At 39.4% G+C, this 27063-nt stretch overlaps 1 protein-coding gene across 1 annotated transcript in view; it reads left to right on the plus strand.

Annotated features, from left to right (window-relative positions):
• Positions 1-331: 331 nt before the first annotated feature.
• The window catches only part of LOC115267804 (ADP-ribosylation factor-like protein 5B), a 34307-nt gene continuing 7575 nt past the window's right edge, over positions 332-27063 (plus strand). Inside the window, exons 1-4 of the mRNA XM_062855564.1 lie at positions 332-556; positions 24934-25026; positions 26216-26341; positions 26436-26545. Of these exons, the coding sequence (XP_062711548.1) occupies positions 347-556; positions 24934-25026; positions 26216-26341; positions 26436-26545 (539 nt within the window). The 5' untranslated portion in view covers positions 332-346. The remainder of the gene's footprint in view (positions 557-24933; positions 25027-26215; positions 26342-26435; positions 26546-27063) is intronic.

Below are 27063 nucleotides of genomic sequence, written 5' to 3' on the forward strand. Positions count from 1 at the left end.
AGGAGAACCACTTAAACGATCTTATCATCGACAAACGGTGGTCGCGTGCCACCAGAAATCCCTCTTGCCTTCTGTTGTCGTTTTGGCTTTCATTCTTCCCCTCTAACATAAATATCAATGATGATTACCGAAAATGATTCCACGTTATGGTGGATTTAGATGATTTTAGAAAACGTTTCAAATACCTATATACCTAACTATTTTAAATTATTTCACTTCGGCAATGTTAAACCAATTTTTCAACTGTTATTTACAACGCTGTGATATCGATGCACTTGTAGATCGTTACTCGCAAAATTTGTACCAGCCGTGGGCTGAAAAACTATATAATAAAGAAATAATAATAATGCATCGTTACTACGGCAATAGTCGATTTCCATGCGGTTTTATCATTATTCTAACAGATTTCTTTTCTTCTCGCATCTCCCCCTCGTTTCCAGAACACAAACTAGTGATGGTCGGCCTAGATAACGCCGGCAAAACCACCATCCTCTACCAGTTTCTGATGAATGAAGTTGTACACACTAGTCCGACGATTGGATCCAACGTGGAAGAGGTAGGTAGAACGAGGCCGGACGGTCCCCTTTTATGTTTTGGCTGAAATCCTTGCGCCAATCAACCGAATAAGCGTCCATCTGGGTCCGGGTCCGCGGCCCGAATGGATTTCCACTTTTGTGCGGTTGATATAATTCTGAATTTTAAGCCTCGCTTTTGTTAAGTTTTTCCGAGACACGCAGATACACAATAATGGGAGATCGGCTCGGCACCATTCATAAGGGAGTCAATGGAAGCGATGATGGTTTTTAAAGCTTGTATCAACCCCCGGAAAAAGAGTGAGAGATATAGTAGAGGTAGTAGGGTGAATGGGAATTTGGCATTTTATTAGCATTCAAAATCTCGACCCATTTTGGGACAGGAGGAAGAAGTCGACGACACGGACGGTATAAGGATGGCGATGACAGAGACTTTGTTTCCACGTTGGATGGGTAAATTTATTCAGCCTTTCGGGATTAAGTTATTCGGATGGGACCAAAAGTGGAAGAAGTGTGTTTCTAATCCGACATTTGGATTCAGTAGTGCGGCTGTTGCTTTGAGTTTTTATTTTCGTCGGCACTAATCCCCATTCTGGGGAAAAAGGTTATTTCTTCCTAAAGGACATTATAATTGAATTCCGGTCAAATGGTAGCAAACGAAGTACCTATTTCAACTTCAGAGGGTTGAGGGATGAATATAATTTTGAAGCAAACAACGACAAATTAGATTATCAAAGTCAGAATGGTTGATTGGTTGATTGAGTCATCCCAGAAAGAGTTTGGAAATCTGAGTTTTTTTAGCATCTGCCTTTTGCAAATATTAAATAGGGTTTTGGTTCCCTTATTAAGCATGTGGCTCCCATTTTCATCCTACGAAAAACAAAGGATTGAAGCGCTGTTTGTTTTGTTTCTTATTTTTGTTTTTTTTTTGTATTTTTCGTTAGAAGTGAGCACCCATGAAAACAAAAGGAGTGGAACCAATCGGTGCCGTAATTGCTGGTTTTCGAATAGAATGAACATAGGAGCGTGAGATTACTGATGGCACACATACCCTATCTACGTTTCGATGAATGGTGTTAGAGAAATTGGAGAAGTTCCACGAAAAAAAATATTGACAAAATGAAGTAGTTCATTACAGTACAGCTTATTTGAACTTATACAAATGTTTAAATTAACCCTTATCCGCGCAGCGTAAGAACAGATGACCCAACGCCTTATTGAGAACAGTTTTTTTTAATAAATTTTGTTATGCTTGTGCTATTCTCAAAATAACACGAAAATATACTCTTCGGAAAAGCTGTTCAAAACGCTTTAATATTCTAATTTGTAAAAACTTCAGAATCGATTCCTTCACTTGAGATCCCAGAAATTTATCCAGCGTCTGATACTTCTTGAAAGATTTTTCATAAATTATCACAGAAAAAATGTTCCAATACCTAATTCTTCTAGTCTAGCAATTGCTGAAGAGAGTTTCTCAGGTACTTCTCTAGAATTTGTTGAAGTATTCATCCAGAAGTTCCTTTAGGAATTCTAGTAAGGAATTTCGTCATCCATGTAGTTATCATACAACATTACAAACTACAAACTACTTATGCTTCTATATAACTAGTTTCTATTATAATTTAACACATTTTCGGATTAAAGAATCAAAACTAAAATATATTACTATAGATTTGAAGAGAAGCAACGGAAGAAGCAAGCCATGACTATTGTGTAGATTATAAACCTAGTATAATAAAGTCATTCCTAATTATTTGTTCAGAGAGAGCAGACGTGTTTCCCTAGTACTCTCATCAGGTTATGGGCCTGAGTGCATCAAGTCTGCACTGAACTTTGGAAAATTTTTGACAAAACGTTAAACAAAGAAAATGGAGAAAGTTGGAGTCAAGAAACTCAACGACGTCAATTACTCGGACTGGAAGTTTGAAGTGGAGCTTTTGCTGGTTCGAGAGAAGCTTTGGAGGTACGTGGATCCTGGAGTCCGACCTGTGGAGCGACTTGGTACAGCGACTACTCAAGGCAACGAAGCGGATCTTGCGGAGTGGGACGACGGAGACAAACGGGCAAGGGCCACGATTGGGCTTCTTGTCGAGTCTACCCAGTACAGCCTCATCAAGAAAACCAAAACCGCCAAGGAAGCATGGGAGTCGATCCGGAGTGCTCACGAGAAGCAGGGACGTACCAGCAAAACCACTATCCTCAGGAAGGTGATGCGGATGGAATACGTTGACGGTGAAGACATTGGAGCGTACGTTAGCCGGATGGAGGATCATTTCGAGAAACTCGCGATCGCTGGTCAAGAGCTCGACAAGGATCTGAAGGTCAACATCGTGCTCAGCAGTCTACCCGATTCTTTTTCAACGCTCGTCACAGCACTGGAGGGACGTCCGGATACCGATCTGACGATGGAGTTCGTGCGAGGTAAGCTGGTTGATGAAGTAGCTCGGCGGAGAAACTCTAACGGAGCGGAGTTAGCGCTGAGAACGGAGTTCAAGAAGAAGCCAATTTTGTGTCACTTCTGCCAGAAACCTGGGCACAAACGCAAGGATTGTCGCCAGTGGATGGAGCAGCGGGACGCAGAAGAAGCAGAGAAGGTAACTCCCAAGCACAGAAATCGCCAGAAAGCAAAGGTTGCGGAGAAGTCCAAAGGAGAATTTGCGTTTCTATCAAGACCACAAGCCGATGGAAGACAACCAAGATCGGAGTGGATCATTGATTCCGGAGCGTCTTGCCACATGTGCAACGAAGAATCCAAGTTTTTAACCATGGACCCGGGCGTCGTCGTCGAAGTCACGCTTGCGGATGGAAAGCATATCATGTCAAGAGGTGCTGGAACATGCCTGTTGGAAACGTTGGATGACCATGGTGAGAAGAATTCACTGAAGCTGAGCGAGACCTTGTTCATGCCGGACCTGGACGTCAATCTGTTGTCAGTACTGAAGCTTACAAGCAAAGGAGGTAAGGTCATCTTCGAAACAAACAAGTGTACCATCGAGAAAGGTGGATTTGTGGCGGCAACGGCAACGGCGCGCGGTGGACTGTATTACGTCGACAACATCAATGTCGCGGTTCAAGCGATGAAGGTATGTCAGCAATCCGACTGTGTTCATGGTTGGCATCGAAAGTTAGGACATCGCGACAACGAGGCGATTGTGAAGCTGGAGAAGTTGGAACTTGCAACCGGTATCAAGATCAGTGAATGCGGTGTGCAAAGCGGTTCGTGTGAATGCTGTATCGAAGGGAAGATGACGAGGTTGCCGTTTCCCAAGAAGGCAAAGCGCAGATCGAAGGCAGTTCTGGACCTAATTCATAGCGACGTTTGCGGACCGATGAATACGAGGACTCCTGGTGGACGTCGGTATTTCCTGACGCTGATAGATGACTATAGCAGATACACGACGGTATTTTTTCTGAAGCAAAAGTCAGAAGTTCCTGGATGCTTCAAGAAATTCGTGAGAGCCGTGGAAAATCGTTTTGGAAGGAAGCCGAAAATCCTACGGTCGGATCAAGGAGGAGAATTCAAGAGCGTCGAGATGAAGTCATTTTGCGAATCTGAAGGAATCCAGCAGCAATTCACGACGGTGTATACACCAGAACAAAACGGTGTTGCAGAACGCAAGAATCGATCGTTGGTCGAGATGGCACGGTGTATGATCCTGGATGCGAAGCTACCATACAAGTCCTGGGCGGAGGCAATAAATACAGCGAATCGCCTGCAAAATCTACTCCCGACGGCTGCGGTAAGTCAAACACCGAGCGAGCTGTGGAATGAAGAAAAACCGGATTTGGCTCATCTGCAAGTATTTGGAACTCCGGCGTTTGCTCATATTCCGAAGGAAAAGAGGACGAAGTTAGAACCGAAGGCGATGAAGTTGATCTTTGTTGGATACTCGGACAATCACAAAGGATACCGTTTGATCGATCCGAAGACCCATAAGCTTGTGGTAAGCCGAGATGTACGATTCGTTCCGGATGACACGATTACTGATGATGACGATGAAGCGGTGGTTGAATACCAGTTCAGCGAAGCGCAGAATTCGGGACCGAAGGATCGAGAAACTGCAGGAGAATTTGAAGATGAAAATCAGAGCGTTATTTCGGATGCGGATGATGAATTTTTCGACCCTGCAAGCGGAAACAGTACAATCCTGACGGAAGATGAAACCATCGTGGAAGAAAATCCTATGGAAATTCAGGACGAGATTCAGGAGGAGCTGGAGAGCACGATCGAGAATGTAAGTGAAGTCAGACGTTCGCTTAGGAACAATAAGGGCGTTCCACCTCCCCGTTATCATGATGTGGCCCTTGCAGCACAGTTGCGAGACCCGCGTACCGTTGCTGAAGCCAAGAGCAGTTTGCATTGGGACAAATGGAAGGCTGCGATGGAAGAAGAAATGGAGTCGCTGAAAAGCAACATGACGTGGATAATGACCGATCTACCAGCCGGAAAGCGAGCGGTAGGATGTAAGTGGATTTTCAAGACGAAGGAAAACGATCGAGGAGAAGTGGTGCGCTACAAAGCTCGACTGGTGGCACAAGGATTCACCCAAAAATACGGATGTGACTACGATGAAGTGTTCGCACCCGTCGCGAAGCAGGTCACCTTGAGGCTACTGTTGACTGTTGCTGGGAAGCGGAACTTACTGGTGAAGCACATCGACGTCAAGACGGCGTACTTATATGGTGAATTGGATGAGACGATTTTCATGCAGGAACCCCCCGGCTTTGAGACGGATGCTGGAAAAGTGTGTTGCCTGAAGAAAAGTTTGTATGGACTCAAGCAATCAGCAAGAATGTGGAACAAGAAGATCGATTCTGTTTTTCGCCGGATCGGATTCAAACCATCAAATGCTGACCCTTGCTTGTATGTGCGACTAAAGGATGGTAAATATAGCTATATTCTTTTATATGTGGACGATATGCTGGTGATTACCCCGAACCTGGAGGAGTACAACAGTCTGGTGGCGTATCTGGAAGGATGTTTTTCCCTGACGGTACTTGGAGACGTGAAACATTTTCTCGGAATCCAAATTGAACGCACGGCGGAAGGCTATTCCTTGAGCCAGGAAACCTACATCAAGAAGTTAGTGACTCGCTTCGGTTTGGAAGACGCAAAACCATCAAAAGTGCCAATGGAACCTGGCTTCATCCAGCAGAAGGAGGAGAGTAAACCACTTTCGAGCAAGGAAAAGTACCAAAGCTTAGTTGGTGGTCTGCTGTATATCGCAGGCAATAGTCGGCCTGACATCGCTATTTCGGCATCGATTCTCGAAAGAAAGGTGAGTTGCCCTACAGCCGAAGACTGGAACGAAGCAAAAAGGACATTACGGTATTTGAGCACGACATCCAAACTGAAGTTGCGATTGGAGAGCCATGACGATGAGCTGACTGGTTTCGCAGACGCAGACTGGGCTGGAAACGCAAGTGACAGGAAATCGAACACTGGTTTTATCTTCCAACTCGGTGGAGCACCCATTGCCTGGGCAGCACGGAAGCAGTCATGTGTGGCACTTTCAAGTACAGAAGCGGAATACATATCCCTAGCGGAAAGTTGCCAGGAACTTCTCTGGATATTGAAGCTGTTCAAGTCGATCGGCGAGGAGATCAAATACGCAGTTACAATTGGAGAAGACAGCCAAAGCTGTATCAAGCAGTTGAAGCAAGATTCCGTTCACCAACGATCAAAACACGTGGACACTCGATACCATTTCATAAAGGAACTTTATCGGAACGGAGCGATTCAAGTTGTCTACATTCCGACAAACGAGATGGTGGCTGATGTTCTGACCAAGCCGCTAGGACGGATCAAGCTCGAATATTTCCGGAGCAAGCTTGGACTTCGCGTTGAGGAGGAGTGAAGAGAAGCAACGGAAGAAGCAAGCCATGACTATTGTATAGATTATAAACCTAGTATAATAAAGTCATTCCTAATTATTTGTTCAGAGAGAGCAGACGTGTTTCCCTAGTACTCTCATCAAGATTATCATACAGCATACTGTGATATAATTGTATATAAGTAAATCTCGCTGAGACCGGCCCATTATTTACACATTGTCTTTAAAAATAAGTTGACGATTTTCTGAATGTCCTTGCTGAAAAAGTACGGAAAATACATTTGGTTACTCAAATTGATGGATATTTACAAAACGGCAGATAACTTTTGAAATAAGAAAAAACGACATATATAATTGTTTGATATGTTGTGTAGTTGTATATAAATGCCTTAGCTTTCAATTGAAGCAAAAATTTAAAAAAATCGGTGGTAGCCAACATGGTTTTGATATAAAAATCCAAGATGGCAACCGAAATCAATATGGCCGACCCAACTTTTTATAACTGTAAATAGTAGCTCTACACACTTAATTTGGAATATCGTGTTCGGTATTTTTTTGACGAAAATAGAACAGCTGAATACAGCTAGGGTAGAAGCTTCAGTTTTGGCCAGCCCGGAATTTTGGCCATAGTGCGGTATTCAGCCTGTTGATTCTAATATAATATGATGATTACAGCTGTGAAAACCATACATTTTGATTAAAAACTGGAAGAAAAAAAAATCCTTGAAAAATCAGCTCCCATATATCTAGCCTATATATCTGGCCAGGGTGCTTCTAATTTGGCCACTCCCATAAGAAATACACGTGACTGGCCAAAACAGAAACCATGCTTCTATTTTGGCCAGTGCCACCTTTAATACAAAAATCAAGCTTGATTTTTGCATTTTTCTAATAAAGTGTAGAACAAAACCTTTCATTTGACATATTGGTAGTTTTCATTGGCACGGTATGCCAAAAACCGTTATTAACAAATAAAAATGTCCACCCAAATGGCACCCGGCATTTGAAAGATACACTATACTAGTATATCCTCTGAAAATTTGAAAATGTTTCATCGGGGGAAATTACAGTTTTAGTTATTTGAAGATTTTGAGCCATTTCTATAGGATTTTCTTATATGAGTAAATATACAGGCACGATGTGCCTGATACCGCTATTAACAATTAAAAATGTACTACAAACTAACACCCAGCATTCGAAAGATATACTATTCAAGTATCTCCTCCGGAAATTTGAAAATATTTTATCGAGGGACACCAAAGTTTTTACTGTGCTGACGGTGTGATTAGTCGCATACTAATTGCTGATCAAAAATTTAATGTTTTTTGTGTGTAAACCTCGCGTTGTTTAATTCCAATACTGTTGATGTGACGTGCGAACATTGTGTGATCAAAATAGTAGTACAGTCCAATTAATTTGTGAAGTGGATTTGTCTAAATTTTGTGTTTTAATCGGCGTGTCATCGAAGCTAAGTTCTCTTGTTGTGCTCGTTATTTTTTTGCCTGGGCTAAATGCCCGAGGAGATGGATAGTGAAGACAATGAGCACGGCTGCTGTGGCCAACCGTGTGCTCAATGTGCTTTGCCTATTGATGATCGGAACGACTGTGTCGAATGCTTTGGTCGATGCAAGCTGTCTATCCACGTTCATTGTCTACCTGGCGCGACAAATGTGGAGATAGCACTACTGCAAAAGATAAAAAATGCTGTGTTTGTATGCGATGCGTGCTTGAGTCTCGCCGAGTTTGACGATAGACACTGTGAAAAACGACTGGATGAAATTGCGAAAAAATTGGATGATTTTGCGGGCGTAGCGGAAGTTGTGAAGAATCTCGAAAAAGTTGTTCAGAAGGTGGTTTGTGAAGAAATTGCTCGAGCAAATAAGCGGAACATTGTGATTGCTGAAAAAAATGAAAAGCCTCGTCGTATGGTCACTCGTTCGTCTGCGAAACGGAGAAAAATTGATGAATGTGAAAATCAAAATGAAGTTGATGAAACGCCAAAATCTTCGTATGCTGAGGTAGTGAAAATACGTCCAGAACAAAGAGTGCTTGAAAAACCGATGAGTGAAATTCCGAAAAGAAAGCCGGACCCTGTTGTTGTTATTAAGCCTAAGCCAGGTGTTCAAGTGGAAGACGTCCGAGCAGAGCTTAGGAAGAAAGTGGATGCCAGGCATCTGAATGTGAAACGGGTCGCGAGTGGCAAAGCTGGTGAAGCAGTGATTGCGTTGAAAGATGAGAAAAGCGTCTTATTGTTGAAAGAAAATGTTGAGAAAAACATGGGTGGTTTGTATGAAGTAAATGTCCGTGAGAGCCTTAAGCCAACGATCAAGTTAATTGGAATGAGTGATGAAATGGACGAGCAAGAACTTAAAGAAACATTGGTGGATCAAAATGAAGCTTTCGTGAACCTTAAGCATTTCAGACTGTGTAAGACATACTGTAATCAAAAGTTACAGTTCAACAGTATAAGTGCAATTATTGAGCTTGATGCCGAAACGTTCAATAAAGTGATGTTGGAGGAAAAATTGAACTGTGGATGGGATCGATGTCGAGTGTTTGACGGTCTAAATGTGACGCGATGTTACAATTGTTGTGCCTTCAACCACAAGAGCAAAGATTGCAAGTCGGTAACTCCGAAGTGCCCTATATGTAGCGGGGATCATTTGGTGAACGAATGCCAGTCGAAGTCAAGGGAGTGTGCGAACTGCAACAAAAAGAATATCGATCGAAAGTTGAGGCTTGATACAAATCATGCAGCATGGAGTGTTACTTGTCCAGTGTACCAAAGACAGCTAGAGCAACGGAAAAGTCGTGTCGATTATTCGAAGTAGCAATCAGTGAACGTTAACGAAAAGAATGAAGATTTATTCGGATCTGGAAATATTGAGGCAGTCGAATTCCCTGCTCTGTCAGACGATGCTGTTCATCATTCCGTTGGGAACTCTACAGGAAATTTGAAAGCAGTCGATACTCCTGCTTTGTCAGGTAAATTAGTGCACAGTATATGCTCCGCCGAAGTTAGGTTTGATGCTTCACCCCCCCTAAATGAAAGCGTATTCCAGGGGATTCATCCATGGTCCGTACCTGACAGCGTCCGCTGTAATGATGTTGACGATCATGAAAATGGAGTCTACCGATGCGACGACAACGCTTCTTATTCAGGATATACTACAACAGTTGATACTCCTGTTCGGTCAGGTAATAGTGAGAATAGTATATGCCTTGCCGAAGCTAGGCAGGACGCTGCACCCTTTTTAAGTCACTGCAATTTACAGAACTTCTCCCCATCTGTGAGAGTTGATGATGCCGTAACCGGCAACTATACAGGAAATACCGAAGCAGTCCATACTCCTGCTTTGTCAGGTAATTTGATGCACAGTATATGCCCTGCCGTAGCTAGGCATGATGCTGCACCCCGCCTAAACTCAAACGCATTCCAGGCACCCCGTCGATTGCCTGTGCCCAACGGACCACTTCCTCGCGTTGGCGTTGCGCACGATCTGGGAGACTCGCTACGTGTTTACTACCAGAACGTCAGAAGCCTTCGAAGCAGAGCCGACGATATCTTTACTGCTGTTTGCGACGCAGAGCATGACATCATTGTGCTAACCGAAACATGGCTCAACGACCATTTTCATTCTGCTCAGTTTTTTGGTGATAACTACAACGTCTACCGTAAAGATCGCTGCACTATTAGCACTGGTAAATCTCGAGGCGGAGGAGTTCTCATTGCAGTTGCGAGCCGTCTGAATTCTGCCATTGCTCCTGTGGTAATCGATGACCATATTGAGCATCTGTGGGTTATTTTAGAATGTTCCAATAGAAGAATCTGGATTGGTGTTACGTACTTACCTCCAGACATGTCCAGTGACGTGTCGGTGATCGAACGTCATCTGTCTGCCGTCAGTACAGTAACATCTGCCATGCGGTTCGGTGATGTTCACATTCTACTAGGCGACTATAATCAACGCCTCCTTGGGTGGAAGAAAACCACTTCAGGCGCAGTACACTTGGACATGGAAAACAGCTCCTTTACCACCGCGAGTTCCAAGCTAGTTGACGGAATGTTTCTCAATACCATGAGGCAGCTAAATACGGTTACGAATTTTCAAGGTCGGACTCTGGATCTTTTATTCCTAAATGAGGATGTTTGCACAGACTGTAGTGTACAAGAGTGCGTGGATCCCTATGTTCCAATTGACCTTTATCATCCAGCGCTCGAAGCAGTTTTCAATATCCCTATGCCATGCGAATTTGTAGATACTGCTGAAGCAAATCTGTACAACTTCAACAAAGCAGATTATGCTGCTTTGAATAGGACGCTCGCTAATTTCGATTGGGCTCGAATCGAAACTATGGATGATATAGACGTAGCTGTTGCGTTTTTTAACCAGTCGGTGACCTCTGTATTCGACCAACATGTTCCTGTGACTCGTCCTCGTCGCAAGCCCCCCTGGTGCAACGCCCGCTTGCGCAAACTGAAACGTGCGCGTGCATCTGCCTTGAAAAGGTATTCCAGAGAACGAAACCAATTCACCAAACGTAATTTTGAGTCATCCAGTAACCTCTACCGTCGTTACAACCGCTTTTTGTACTCAAAATATGTGGATAGAAAGCAGTCTGAGCTGAAGCAAAACCCCAAATCGTTTTGGAAGTTCATCAACGAGAAACGTAGCGAAAACGGTCTTCCATCTGGCATGTTCCTTGGTGAAAGTAGCGCTAACTCAACGGAAGAAAAATGCAGTCTTTTCGCCGATCATTTCTCCAGTGTGTTCAACTCCAATACTACTTCGGATCAACAAGTTGAGGCCGCTCTACTCAATGTTCCTGAACACATTGTATCTATGGGTACATTACAATTCTCCACTAATGAGGTCTTGGAAGCTCTCTGTGGAATGAAGTCTTCATCGAATCCAGGACCAGACGGCATCCCTTCCTTGTTGCTGAAAAAATGTGCAGAAGTACTGTGCCGACCACTATGTAGCTTGATTAACCTGTCGCTTCGGAATCGAAAATTTCCGGAATGTTGGAAACGGTCGTACATGTTTCCGGTGTTTAAAAAAGGTGATAAGCGTGACATCGTGAACTACCGTGGAATAACTTCTCTATGCGCTGGTTCTAAACTCTTCGAGATTCTGATGGGAAAGATGCTGTTCCGCAAAATGAATTCGTACATCTCAACCGAACAACATGGTTTCTATTCCGGTCGTTCTACGAGTACCAATTTACTTGAATTCACATCGTTTTGCATTACTGGAATGGATGAAGAAGTGCAAATCGACGCGGTGTACACCGACCTCAAAGCTGCATTCGATAGGATTGATCACCGGATTCTTTTAGCCAAACTGGATCGTCTTGGAGTATCGCAAGATCTTGTTATTTGGCTAGAATCGTATCTATGCAACCGCAAGTTATCTGTTAAAATAGGTGACACAGAATCACATACTTTTTGCAACAATTCAGGAGTTCCCCAAGGCAGCAATTTAGGCCCCTTCTTATTTGCAATATTCTTCAACGACGTGTGTTGTTTACTCCCTCGAGGCTGTAAACTGGTATACGCGGATGATTTGAAACTGTACCTTCAAATACGTTCTGTTGAAGACTGTCACCAGCTACAATGTTTACTTGACTCGTTTGCTTCATGGTGTGTTCGTAACCTTCTAATTGTTAGTATTTCTAAATGTTCAGTGATAAGTTTTAGTCGTAAGAAAACTGACATTGAATTTCCGTATAGCATACATAATCAGCAATTGACGAGAGTAACAGAAATTAGGGACTTAGGCGTAATTCTTGACAAAAAGTTGACTTTCCAGAATCATTATCTCCACATTATTGCAAAGGCTAATAAGAAGCTAGGGTTTATCATGCGTGTTGCTAACCAATTTCGCGACCCGTATTGTTTGAGAGCACTTTATTATGCACTTGTCCGCTCCATACTGGATACAAACTCAGTTGTGTGGAGCCCACATGCTAACAACTGGATTACAAGGATAGAAGCTGTCCAATCCAAATTTGTCAGATATGCTTTGAGATTTCTTCCTTGGACTAATAGTTACGAACTTCCTCCTTATGCTGATCGCTGTCAGCTTTTAGGGATGGAAACGTTGTTCAAAAGGCGACATGACCAAAAGGCTATCTTCGTCGCAAAGGTCTTGTTATGTGAAGTTGATGCTCCAAAGATTTTAGCAATGACTGGAATGTATGCTGTTGAAAGACCGCTACGGGGTCGAGATTTTTTGCACCTACCTTTCCGCCGTACTCTTTACGGACGAAATGAGCCAATTCGTTCCATGTGTAGTGTCTTTAATCAAGTGTATCATCTGTTTGATTTTAATTTGTCTGTGAATGTGTTCAAGAATAGGCTATTTCGTTCTCGCTTGCATTAACTGTATTAGAGTTAGGTTAGGTTAAGTAATCATGTAGACCTTGAAGTTCGATGATTGTTCCAAAATAAATGTAAATGTAAAATGTAAATGTTTTACAGTTTGAAGATTTTTCTCTATTTTCATAGAATAAGCTCATATAATGGAAGATTGTCATACGGTGCTCTTCATATCATAATCAAATAATACATAAGACTGTTCAACAAAATTTTAAAAAAGTTCGTATTATGAGATGAGAATAAAACAGGGTTTTGGATCTCTAGAAGTGTCATAGTGAAAAAATTTTCGAAAAATATTGAAACGGGACTTCACAGTTCAAGACCGAAGTTTGAATTGAGAACATGGGGTGTTCAATTGATGCTCGCATTAGGGTTTCTAGGGTCCCAAACCCCTACTATTATTTTTATCCTTTAACGCGAACTAGTGTTGAACGGTGTAATGAGTTTCAGAAAGTACAATATTCAAGCAACTTCTTTGAAAATTTGACAATATTTCATCGAGAGGAATGTCAATTACCGTGGTTTGAGAATCTAATTAATATTCCACAGTAGCTACTCGAATGCAAATAAAATTGTGGCACGCCGTGAGCGTTGATTATATAAACTTTCTAAGAGTTTGGCACCCGTTCTTTTTTTTTTTTGTTTTCAAGCACGTTATATGTTGGTATCTTGTCGGTGAATTTGAAAACGTTCCATGGTGAAACGAGAGTTAAAGTGAATTATCAGCCCAAGGTTTTGGTATCCCTAGGAAGCTTTGTAAATTGTTGGTTTAATGTTAAGCTATTAAAGCTTTTGTAGTAAACCTAAATATTAAACGTTTAAAAGGCCAGCTTTTATACGTCATATTACTAACGTGTTTTCCGTAAATTTAGAAATATTTCATTTGAATGATCATCAGTATTTTGAATGAGAATCAGTAACAACAATTTTAAGCTTTGAATTCAATTTCATTGGAGATATGCATACTATCGCTTTGTCTATTAACACGTTGAAAATACCTACTGAGTTTTGTAACAGTATTGCAAAAAATGTGATATATAATCAAAGTTTTAGATGAGTTACAAAATATTCATTGCGAGGAATGGTTAACATGAGAAATTGAAATAATATAACTTCATAGATTACTACATTTTCAATATACTTTATCATATATTTACAAACCACTGTAATGTGCGATCGTTTCAATGAAATGTTGTCAAATTTTCAGAGAAGTTGTTTAAATGTTGTACCTTTGGAATGGTGCTTGTGAAACTTATTAATATTTGTTTACGATTTGGAGAGCCAATGAAACATCCTATAACAATATTACCATATATGAGAAAATTCTATGAAAATAGAGGAAAATCTTCAAACAATAAAAATTTTCGTTTGCCTCGATGAAATATTTTAAAATTTTCTGAGGTGATGCTAAAATAGTACATCTTTCGAATGCCGGGTGGCAATATGGTGTGTATTTTTATTTGTTAATAGTGGCTCCAGGCACACCGTCCGCGCATATTTACTCATATAATAAAGTCCTACAGAAATGGCTCAAAATTTTCAAAAAACAAAAACTTTAGTTTCCCTCGATGGAACATTTTCAAATATTCAGAGGAGATACTAGAATAGTAAATCATTCGAATGCCGGGTGCCATTTGGGTGGACATTTTTATTTGTTAATAACGGTTTTTGGCACACCGTGATTGGATTATTGATTATTTTTATAAAAATGATTTCCCGGTGGAGCGGACCTGGTGTGATGGTTAGATCACTTGACTATCACGCCGAGGACCTGGAATCGAATCCCACTCCCGACAAACTCACTAAATGTGGGTTCTTCCTTCGGAAGGGAAGTAAAGCGTGGGCCCCGAGATGAACTAGCCTAGGGCTAAAAATCTCGTTAATACAGATAAAAAAAAATGATTTCCTTAGACTGGCCGAAACCGGTGCCCGCACCCTATATTGCATTGTTTACCTTTTGCACCCGGTTTTGACAGTTGATGTACTGAGCCTCAGTAAAATCGATTACTGAAGCTACCGAAATAGTTCTGCTGTTCTATTTTCGTCAAAAAAGTGCTGAACAGGTAATTCAGGATTGAGTGTGTACTCTTTTCAACAATATTTCGTTTTGAGATTGTTTTTGGAGAAACTTTCGAGTTTTAACTGTTTAAATGAACCACAATTTGATCAAAATCGAGGGGTCTGCAAAAATTGTTGTGGCTCTAACTAACGGGGGGTTCAACAATTTGAGTAACAAAATACATTTTTCATACTTTTTTGGAAAGGAATTTCAGAAAATCGCCACCTTAAGCATTTTTGAATAATGGTTCGGTCTCAGTGAGAGTTAGTAATATCATATTGTGTAAAACACCAAAGATTTCAAACGAATTTATATCATAGGAAGTTTTAAATATCAGGGTTTGTTATGATTATGTTATATTTTCGTTAGAATGTTCTTATCGGGTTCTTCTAGGGATTTCAACAGAGTTTTTTTTAGGAATTTTACTAGGGATTTCTCTAGGAACTTCATCAGCAGATTGTGTAGGAATTTTGTTCAACAATGCCAAATTGTCAGACCGTCGTTACCCTTCAGGAGAGCCCAACCAGAAGCACAACAAGATCATTACAAAATTATGGCAACTGTTGTTAGAAATAATAATAATAGTTGATATAATTCTCTTATAAGGATTTTTCCATGTAAATATCCATAATAAAATTATTTTAGCATTTGTTATATTTTTAGTAGGGTAAGTGTGCCCATCGTTGTGGTATTAAGGTAAATTCATTTTAAAAACAATGATCGTACCATCTAATGAAAGGTTGCAAAACGTTAGTTGGTAGTTTTCTATCCAAATTTGCTTGGAAAAATATAAAAACTATCGTTTCTCTCTGTTTTCGATCATAAATCGCTTACCACAACATTAGGCACACTGTTCCTATTATGGAGGTAAAATTTAATTTTGGTTCCTATTGTTGCGGTATCCCATTGAAATCATATGGGATACCGCAACATTAGGAACACTACCGCAACAATAGGAACACAGCAGCAAAAAAATTAGGAAAAATATTTTTTTTAAATAGGTTTTTGGGCAAATCTTAAGCACACAAATGGTGCAATCTCATAATTATGCTTAAATCTATTAAAAATGCCTTTTGGTAACATTTCAGTCGAAAAAGTGCTCAATTGCCATTACCGCAACATTAGGTACTACCACAACGAAGGGAACAATTACCCTAACAAAATTATAACAAAATTTGTTTGATTTATTCAAATAGATGTAAATGTTATATGTTAAATCATTCATTATAATTTAATTGTCTTTAACATAATTTCGTAACACGTGTATTGCAATCTATATACCCTCAGTGTACCAGTAGCCGCTCATGTTCCAATAGCCGCTCACGAGTGTAGAAAACAAAGTTCCCTGCAAAAATACAATCTTTTTTCCACGGATGTTCAAAATATACGTGCCGAATTATATACGGATGAAGACAATCATACATATTTATGCCAATAAACATCATTTTCAAGACGGTGAGCGGCTATTGGAACACGAGCGGCTACTGGTACATTGACGGTATATGTTATATTTTTTTTATAAAATTATTTCAGAATTTCTGTTTTTTTCGTGTTGTCGCGAAAAGGATTGATAATTTTTGTTATTATGGTCATTCGAGCCAAGAGATTTATAACAAAAATTGTAACAAATATGTTCTGAAATATACAACAGAACTTGTTATAATTATGTTATGATTTCGCAAGTTTAGTCTACTAAAATTTGATATAATCTTGTTAAGATTGTACTCAACTTGTTATATTTTTGTTTTTAGAATTTTTGTTATTTTTTCTTCTTACAACCGTTGTTATAAAAGTCATTGTAACAAAATAACACAACCTATAATAGTTTTGTTTTTTTTCGTCTAGTTGGGAGACCGTGCTTCTCTTTATTGTCGTATTATTGTAAAGTGACGTAGACAATTGCGTCACATTTTCCGGTGATATCCATCAAACTATTGGTTATTCTCTAAGTTTTGTTCCATACTAAATTACGAATGGCATTTACGTCACTTTGCAGAGTTACGTTTTGGTATTCTGCACGAAAGTTTTGCACACCTGCTCAACAGCTTCTTTTGGTTCTTCATTTCCAATCAACAGTTAGATGTTCTTTCTTCGAACCGTTATATGATATCAGACACCGTGGAATTCACGATTTTCAACTGTTTTTTTTTTCTGATGACAAAATGCAGCAGATGCTTATTCCTTACTTCTGCTAAACTTTTTTCCACACGTACTGCTTTTTTGACGCCATTTTGATAACTTCCCGAATAAAAAGATAAATGAGTTATTGTGTTATGATGTTTTTATATTTTTTGACAACTGATTTTGTTTTAAACTAGATGCAGGATGATGTTAAAATAACTAAAATTGTACCAAACAGTATACTGGTTTGATCAAGTTAGTTCATAACTTATTTTTTGTTATAAAACTAGTTTGCAAAATAAAACCAAAACCTGAACTTATATCAGCGTTTTTAATTTTTAATGCATAATAACGTACTAATTCAACACCGTGCTTGAAAAAAAGAACAATATTTAAGCTTGACCTGAAAATCGAGTTCTACAGTTTTTAAAAGTATGGAATTTACTAAAATTCAAATATCTTACGTTTCAGTCAACCAATTTTCAATATTTTTGCGTGAATAGAAAGCTGAATGCAATATGTTTCTATTACCTGAACACAAACTTTGCATCAGAATAATGAAAATCGAAATAATGGTGAGTATATGGGACGATATCCTTGAAATTTTCAAAAAAAATATGAAGTCTTTGCCGTCACTGTCCTTTCTCTCAAGGAGGAACCGCTGTAGAAAATCTTGAAAAAATACTTGAAGCTACCCCTAGATAATGTTTCCTTTGATAAGCATCTGTGGAGAATCCGAAAAGTTCGAAATAAATAGCCTCTAGAATTCAGAGGAGATCTCTGCACGAATCATGAAAAATCTCTGGAGAAGTCCTATGTGTGAGTAAAAAGATAATCGAGGTAAGTACTGTTCCTTTTCACTAAGGAACAGTACTTAACCCGATTTTCTTTTCACTTACAGGTATTCCACTAACAAGCCCAGGTTCACCATCATCCCAGGAGTGATTTTTTTGAGAAATCCTAAAATATTTCGCGAAATTTCGTGAGATATCCTTGGATAAATCTCGATAAAAAAGACACGGACACCGTCTTCGAACCCTCATCCCATGGCATGGTACGCTTATACGCTTGGTGACGCTAACCGCACGACCACAAGGCTCCACCATAATAATCCAAAGAGTAATCCTAGAACAACTAATGTAAGCAGGGATGTCAGATGATATTTTGAAAAATCAGTATCACTCTTTTCAAAAATCTGTAACCTATACTAAATTTAAGTGAAAAAGCTGTATCCCACATAAAAATAAAATAGCCCACTGTTCGGTACGATGATAAGTGGACTGTATTCTTCGTTAGGTCACTGCTTCCCGGATAGTTGAAGGGGGATTTGTGTCTTCACTCAAATCGGAACACTTAACACCGGTTTATTCTCGGTACAACAATTTAGTTTTATTATATCGAAACTATGATCGCGTAACACTTATTGGATCGAGTGGTACTATTTCAAGAGGGATTCAAAACTCTAATTACCCTAGTATTTATAGGTTGCAGTAATGGTAAATCTCTATGTTTGACTTTGTCTAGTTTGTACTTGTCTTTATTCCTCGGGACTCGTCTAATTTAACCACAGAAAATTTACCTACATTGTCAATGCACGCTAAGAAAGGGTTTACTCACTCGGGACGTCTTGTACACCCACAATCTGTATTCAATTTGTTGTTTGTACTGCTGCTCTAAAATCTAAATAATACAGATCATCTTTATATATGGCATTCCTGAATGTAAGATTCACGGAAAAAATATTTGAATAAAATCTGTGAAGGAAACCATAGAGGAATCCCTGCAGGAGTACTAGAAGATTTCTAGGACATAGCTTGGAATCATGGACATTCTCTAGAGGAATTTCTGAAGCAGTCCATGGGATAATTCTTTAAAAAAAATCCCTGTGGAGGGTTCCCGGTAGGAATCTATGTGAAAATATCAAGATAAATCCCCGGAAGGTATCCCGTCAGGAATATCTGGTGAAGTTCCTGAATGAATCCCTGGAAGAATCCTGGGAGAAATACGAAGAGAAATCCCGTAAATAATCCCTGGAGGAATCCCAGATAGAATTCTTGGAGAAATGCTTGATGTAGCAAGAAATTTATGAAAAGATATTTTGAGAAATCATGAAAGGAATTGTGAGAGTAATTTACTATTATTCGCTGGAAAAGTTCCTAATGCAATCCCACGATGATTGTTGGGAAGGTTTCTTAAAAGATCCATAAAAATCCTAACAAAAAAATCTCGAAGAAATCTTCCAAGATTCCTTGGAGAAATTACCGGAATTTAACTATGAGAAAAATATCAAAAAACCCCACACGAAGAAATAAAAGTGTTCCCAAAAATGAGTTCCTGAGGCTGGAGAAGTTGGGATCTCTAATTAGCCTAGTGGTTAAGGCTTTCGATCGTCTATTCGGATACGGCCAGTTGGGCATTCCCGTTCCGGTCAGGAAAATTTTCTCGACTCCCTGGGCATAGTGTAACACTAATTGCCTCACAATATACAAATTTATGCAGGCAAAAAAAAAGCCCTTAAAAAAATGAGGAAGCGCTCAAAGAACACCAAGTTGTAGAGAGCCAGACAGAGTTTCGATGCGAACGTAGAGCCATAAAGAAGAAGAAGAAGTTGGACGAAATGTGATATAAAGTGAGTGATACCTGCGATATTGAACATCGAGAGTAGGTTGTCCCAAAATTGCAAAAAACTTGGGGGCTCACCCTGCAAATGATAGCTAAGGGTGTTAGAAACAAACTTTTGTACGACGGCAACTTTCAGAAATGACGTTTAGAGGTCGCCCCGGTGAGATTTTTGAAAAATGATCATTTTTCGTAATAAATTTCATACAAATATTTTTTACCGTACAAAAATTGGCAAAACCCACTATTTTTATATTTTTTACAGCTTGATATGGATCCAAACTTCTTGGAATATTTAACGACATGTTTTGCAGGTAACTTTTTGATACTGAATTTTTGAATTCACTAAAATTTGTCATTTTTTTATATACTCTGCATTTTACCCATCATAAAAAGTATCTGAACCTAATGCAAATTTTAAATAATTTCCATGAAAAGATAGGAAATTTTATAAGGAAAAACTTTGCCGAAGACAGCATGGCGTTTTTTCTATCCGTTTTAGAGTTATTCACGATTTACTATTTGGTGAAATTTGAATTTTAAGGTATTTTTCTAAAAATGTCACATAAGAACTTCTTAAAACTTGAGCTTGAGCTTGAGCTTGATTGACCGCCCGTGGATGCTACTCCAGTATCGCCAGACCAGCTACACTCACACAAGGACCAATGAGATAACTGCCGGGGACTAGCAGGCATCTTCAGTGTGTGAGCGTTGGTGATCTTATATTTTTAGGCGACAATGGCGCCTGCCACGTCAGGTTGCAGGTCAATGTGGGGAAGGGGTAAGGAAGTGATGATTGCAATCCTTTGTATCCACATCTGGCCGAATATACCTCTGCGCCAGCACAAATTCATGCGGATGTTGGAGTGTTGGTGGGAATTGGTTGGCAGAAGGTTCACACATTGGTGTGTGGATACCAGGGGAAGGTGATAGAATTGTGTGATTTTATTATTTTAAAGATGTGCGGCACAGTTCGCTTGATTGCATAACTTGTAGGCGTTTTCTAATAGGATTGTGACACTGTGCTGTGAAAGTTTGGAAGGAAGGGAAACGGCTTTTTCAACTCGTTTCTGTTCTAGCGACGGCTATGAACATATTTATATACATGAGTTGTATATGTAGAGAGCAGAGAGAAAGTATATAGAAAGATACAAAGTTGGAGGAAAGGGACGGGCCAGGGATTGAACCCAGGACCTTCTGCATATAAATCAGAAGCGGTAGCCACTAGACCACCAAGCCCGTCTTATCACATAAGAACTTCTTAAAACACATACAAAGTAAAAAATCACGTATACTCAACAAGTTTTTGTCTTGATTGTGTTTAGGAATTATGGTGGCATCATTTATTGAATTTTTGTTTCTGTTAACAAATCCATTTTCTTTGATACAGAAATGTACCTACTAGCGAGAAACTTTATCATTAGGTACCATTTTGAGATGCCTCAGTAGGCCATGGCATTTTTAACGGTGATGTATTGACAATGGTTTATACGAGCATAATACACAATCAAACGCACGGTACATTTTCTATATCATTTAGAAGGTGATACATTCCGCAAAACATGCCGATTTTGTTTTTCAATGATGTCGTTTAATCGTTCAAAGACATGAATAAAACGTTCTAGTAGTCCCTATCATTTTGATCAACATATAGGATGATAAAAATGACGTCACTTTTTTACGTCCAAAACTGTTGTTTACCAACAATAGCCTACCTTGTCTTATTGTATGCCGTGTATGTGTAATGGTAATCAAATTGTTCTAACCTTGGATTAGGTACATTACGTTAACTCACTGGTTCATCTCGTCCCACCCGTTTCAATTTGCCTTGGTATATCTTATTTTCGGTGTTGATAAGATAGTTCAAGTCAGTAAGTGTAAAACAAGACATGCTCTGCTTTATAGAATGTCTTGAATTGAAACTTAGAATCTAAAAATTGGTATTCCCTGGCCAAGTTCGCAGGGGTTGACGGTATTAAAGTGAAGGAGTTTCATTTTGATTATTGTAATGTAGTGTTCTTTAGTGAAACATATCACCTTTTTAACACTTTAATGCGCCTCCAACGGTTCATCACGAACCGGCTGCTGCAGATGGAGTATGGCTGATCATATGCATCAGACATGCTCGATAAACACGGAGGAACCGCCAGGGCTCATTAGAGTCTATTCCCAAGCAATAGTTCCAAGTCGGTTGGATTTGAGAAGCTTTTGATGATCGTTACAATTCCTAATAAAAGCATTATACGATTTGTGACAGGTTTTGGAACCTTTTACAGCCAGCTGACTGCAAAATGTTGTTTGGGCTCTATTTCCCACGTTTCTCGGTTGATTTTGATTAGAAATTTATTGATGTCATAGACGCTTTTTCGAATTTTTACAATGTTAGTTGGTCAAATTTTCTTTAAATAAAGCAATTAAAATCAACCGAAGAATTAATAGTGGGAAGGAGATTTGCAGCACTTAATTGTGCTGATAGATTCGAAGCTAACGTGCGAACACTTAAACGCATTGTTGACGTCAATGCGTTCGACGTGACATTTTGGACAAAACTTACTGCTTTTATTAACTGAACAACGTTCCTTGTGTATGACTAGGTTGACATTACTGGGCCACGCTTGAGAAAATGACATGGTTTATCTAGGTAGGACCGATAGGAAAATTGAACGAATTTGAATATTTTTCATAGTATTTGAAGGGGGATGAATACATAATAGTTGACAAACAATCTTAATTATTTTAAAATTTTATTGCAATCAACTGACCAACTAGGGGTATTTTTGTTTATCTCTTAGATGGTATTATGACACCAACAGAAAAATATCAGAAGTTCAGTTACATGTTTCTATGGGTGTTGGACCGATGACAATTTAAGGACACAAGAGATGAACACAGAGAAGTAGAAAACGATTAGCGTAGTCTAGAAAACAATTTGATACAGGATCGACTATATTTTAACATATGGGGTTTAACTGATTCGATGAAAATGAAAACAAACCTACGACTTAACGAGCAGAAAACATATTGAACCATACCACAACAAGAAGACAAATACAAACCGTGTAACCATAACACAACATAGGCAAATCCTGACCGACTGACCAATTGAAAACTTTCCAACCTTCTACCGTAACTTCCTGAGTCAGTTTGCAACAGTGTCTTAATGGATATCATTTTCCGCGTACGGCTGGTAAACTGCTTCTGAAAGATTACGTACTCTTTCCTATCTTCGGGTCTAGTGTAGAAGTTTCAACTCTATTCAGAGTGCAGCTAGAAACCTAGCAAAAAAAAAAAAAAAAATCTAAAAATTGGTATTCTTACGTAAGATGTTCGTAATCGCGATTTGAATTTGGTATGGATAAATGTATTCGCCTTTATTCACTTTGCCACTGTTTCCAGGGCTGTTTCACTGGTCCAGGACGCATACGTCTTCGTGTAGAAAAATAATTGAGAATATCTACAGGAAAGTAAGATAAACGCGAAAATATGGCTCAACATTTTGTGGAGAATATCTTTAAAAAATCAATAGGCAGTACGAAGCTTGTCAAGAGAGCTAGCTTTTTTAGAAATCTTTGCTAGTTAATTTCTATATGAAGGTATTGAATAACAAAAAATAAAAATCAATAAATGATTTCACCATAATTCCATAACACAATCAAGACAAATACTTGTTGAGTATACGTGATTTTTTTTACTTTGTATGTGTTTTAAGAAGTTCTTATGTGACATTTTTAGAAAAATACCTAAAAATTCAAATTTCACCAAATAGTAAATCGTGAATAACTCTAAAACGGATAGAAAAAACGCCATGCTGTCTTCGGCAAAGTTTTTCCTCATAAAATTTCCTATCTTTTTATGGAAATTATTTAAAATTTGCATTAGGTTCAGATACTTTTTATGGTGGGTAAAATGCAGAGTATATCAAAAAATGACAAATTTTAGTGAATTCCAAAATTCAGTATCAAAAAGTTACCTGCAAAACATGTCGTCAATTATTTTTTCCAAAAAGTTTGGATCCATATCAAGCTGTAAAAAATATAAAAATAGTGGGTATTGCCAATTTTTGTGCGGTAAAAAATATTTGTATGAAATTTATTACGAAAAATGGTCATTTTTCACAAATCTCACCGGGGCGACCTCTTAACGTCATTTCTGAAAGTTGCCGTCATACAAAAGTATGTTTCTAACACCCTTAGCTATCATTTGCAGGGTGAGCCCCCAAGCTTTTTGACCATGTGCAATTTTTGGGACAACCTAATCGAGAGCCATGAAGACTCGATTTGCAACCTGGACGCATCGCAGTAATCAATCATCGACGTACGACTCCTACAAACCAAATCACATGCAGATCTTAGACCAAAGTTCTTTGACGACAGCATGCAGCCGTTTTAGGCAAGTGCTGCTTTCGTTGTTCAAATTTTCGAAACTGGCTAAGCGATAAGGAACCCAAAACCGAATTACTATCGTTACTACAGGAGTTCGATCAGTATCAGTACAGTATGTCGGCTCCAGAGGCACGTTCTGACCCATTTCGACTAGCAACTGGATTCGAAAGATTTGCTGTGCGATCGATCGAAATTCATAATACTGCGCAGAAATTCAGCAATTTGTATTACGGAATGCATGAAACAATCAGCAACATTTACTGGTTATCTGCCAAAAATGTTCAGGAGTCAGTCATACCCCGTAATAAACCTGTTGTACTTTGTTTAGTTTCAGGCTTTAATCTCTCGATTGAGGCGAAAGTAACATGATTGATTTCTCTTCATCGACTTTTTCTTCTTATTAAAGTGACAAAATGTGGTTGCACTTTTTGGCCATCAAACGCTAGGTTACGAGATGTAATCTTGCGTCTAAGTGTCAAAAAGTTTATTTTAACCCTTATTTAAACTCTATCTAGACTGATACATGAGAAGTTACATTTTGACGTGTCTTAAGAATCTGATGATTTTGTTGGAATGAACAAAAACCTTTCAAATAGATACAAAGGACCGTATAAAAAATGGCACAAATGGGAGTTTTCAACATAAACATAAAACAGACTAAAGAATCACAAATAAAAAATAAATCTCTTACTATTAGCACAAGAAACATTGTATGTACGTACAATGTATCTTACACTTCCGCCTGAGACTCCTGAAGGGTAGGATTAAATTTCCAGCTTTGTCCGGATTAAAAACTGTTGCTCGAAAACTTATCCGGTTTTTCCCATTTATTTCTTTCTTTTCATGTTTGAACATTGCCGTACCGTGCTGCTGCTCCAACCATCATAACGTGTGCCAACTTTTCGTCGTCGACAACGTCCGGATCATAACATCAAACAACCAACCCGCAAACAACAATACTCCCCTTCTCCTCAACAACATATGGGGCGTCCGCGGTGCGCAGATCGTGTGGAAAAACATTCACTTTCTGGTGTGGGACCTGGGCGGCCAGCAGAGTTTACGGGCCGCGTGGAGCACGTATTACACAAACACAGAGGTAAGAGTATGGGGTATTTTCAGCAGGCATTTCACGGCTCACATGGATGGGACTGTTGGGTTGTTAAGGTTTCCCGCCCTCTTCGACGACGACGACTGGTTGCGCCGCCTGAAATGGTATCACGTGTGTTTGCCAGCACCGGTCTGCTACATATAGCCAGTCTGCTGATGACCGTGCACTTTAAATTACCCACCGACAACAATGTTGATGTTTTTTTTCTGTCTAGTGCTGCGATGCACATGAGTAATCCATAATAAGACAAACATGTGCCCCTCGGCCTATGTGTGTTTATTTTGGTTTCGAATTCTTTGGATATTGCCACCCCGTTTCCTTCCCTAGCTGGCGTTCACTAGCTCATCATTGCCGTATCTAGAAATACACTAACTAGGAGGGGGTTTTGAAAACTTTATAGATTTATTTTGTACTTACAGAAATTCAATATTAAAATACTACCAACAATGGTGATAAAAAGATAGAGCCCCTGCTCTTCGGTTCAGGACTCTATTGCCTAGCTTGAGACTACAAGTAACTCTCCCGAAAATTTCTGCTGATATCCGATCCTCATGAATTTCCCAGAAAATTTTACCCAAAGAATGTTAACTGTTACTGTTAACACAAGGAGTTTCACGAGAACTTCTTTCATGAATTTCAACAAATTTATACCACTGTATCTCCAGCAACAACCACTGGATTTTTTTAAAGAAAATCGTTTAGCAACAATTTCTGCTGAATATTTCATTCCAAATGTAATTGAAAATTTTTCAACAAATCTAGAAAAGAGGTATTACTTCCCCTTAGTTGCCTTCAAACAACTTTCCTAAGTTACACCAATGGCGCATGACGGTCGTGTTGTCGTCAGCTAGGTCGTCAGTCTCACCACTTCCAATTTCGGTTTTATTTTAAGGCAAACATGTGCTCCCCGTCTCCTTATACGCAATGCGATGCTGCTATTGCTGTTCGTATGGTGTTTATTTTTTATTACATGCAACTAGAAAGCAACAACTGTTCAACTGTTTTGTAAACAACATTTTCTCGTGTTTTTCTTCCTCACGTGTTTCTCTGCTCTTTTTTTTCCTCCTTGCTTTCTTTCAATCCAATTTCGTTCAACGGACGACGACGACGACGACGGTTATGAATGAATCTACGGTGGTGTGGCTGCTGCGGCTCCGATGATCCAAACATGCAACAGTTTATCATAATGGTAATAGATTCGACAGACCGCGAGCGGTTAGCGGTGACGCGGGAAGAACTGTACAAAATGTTGCAGCATGAAGACTTAACCAAGGCTAGTTTGTTAGTGTATGCCAATAAGCAGGTGAGTTGTCCGTTTTTTTGGGGCTGTGGGGAAGCCCGTCGTATGTTATGGGTATGGGTGTATTTATATTAATTGATACATACCTATTTTTTAGGATCTAAAAGAATCGATGAGTGCAGCTGAAATTTCCAAACAGTTAGACTTGACCTCAATCAAGAAGCACCAGTGGCACATACAGTCCTGTTGTGCGCTCACCGGAGAAGGGTAAGTTTGTTTTAGTAGAATACTAATAAAATTTATATACTTTCCAAAAAGTTTCTGGAAATCTTATTATAAATCGAGCTTAAGTAATTATCTTATGATGTAAACGGCTGATACAGACGCGTATACATGAGTGCAACGACATTACACCGAATTACTTAGTTATACAATTTTCCATTACTACTAACACGAATTCCTTTTCCTGTAACGCCTATGAAAATAGTTTGGATACCCTGTATCTTTTGAAGTAGACGTTGAACTAACATTCCTACCCTTTCCTAGCGCCTGTAAGGACGTGGCCAGGTATGCAATGTGATGCTTGTTTTGATCAATTCTAACACGCAGAAAAAGGCGTTAATACCGACGTTCTTGAAGCGACAATTCGTGTTAGACTTTTCAAAACATATGAAGCTGAGCATTGTATTAAGTCTATGAATGTATAGTCACCCACGATGTGTAATATAAGCTATGCTCAGGGATGGGAACACTCACTTGCAAAGAGTTACATTCACTTGCTGTTT

This window comes from Aedes albopictus, chromosome 3, assembly GCF_035046485.1.
Source record: "Aedes albopictus strain Foshan chromosome 3, AalbF5, whole genome shotgun sequence".
Taxonomy (NCBI): domain Eukaryota; kingdom Metazoa; phylum Arthropoda; class Insecta; order Diptera; family Culicidae; genus Aedes; species Aedes albopictus.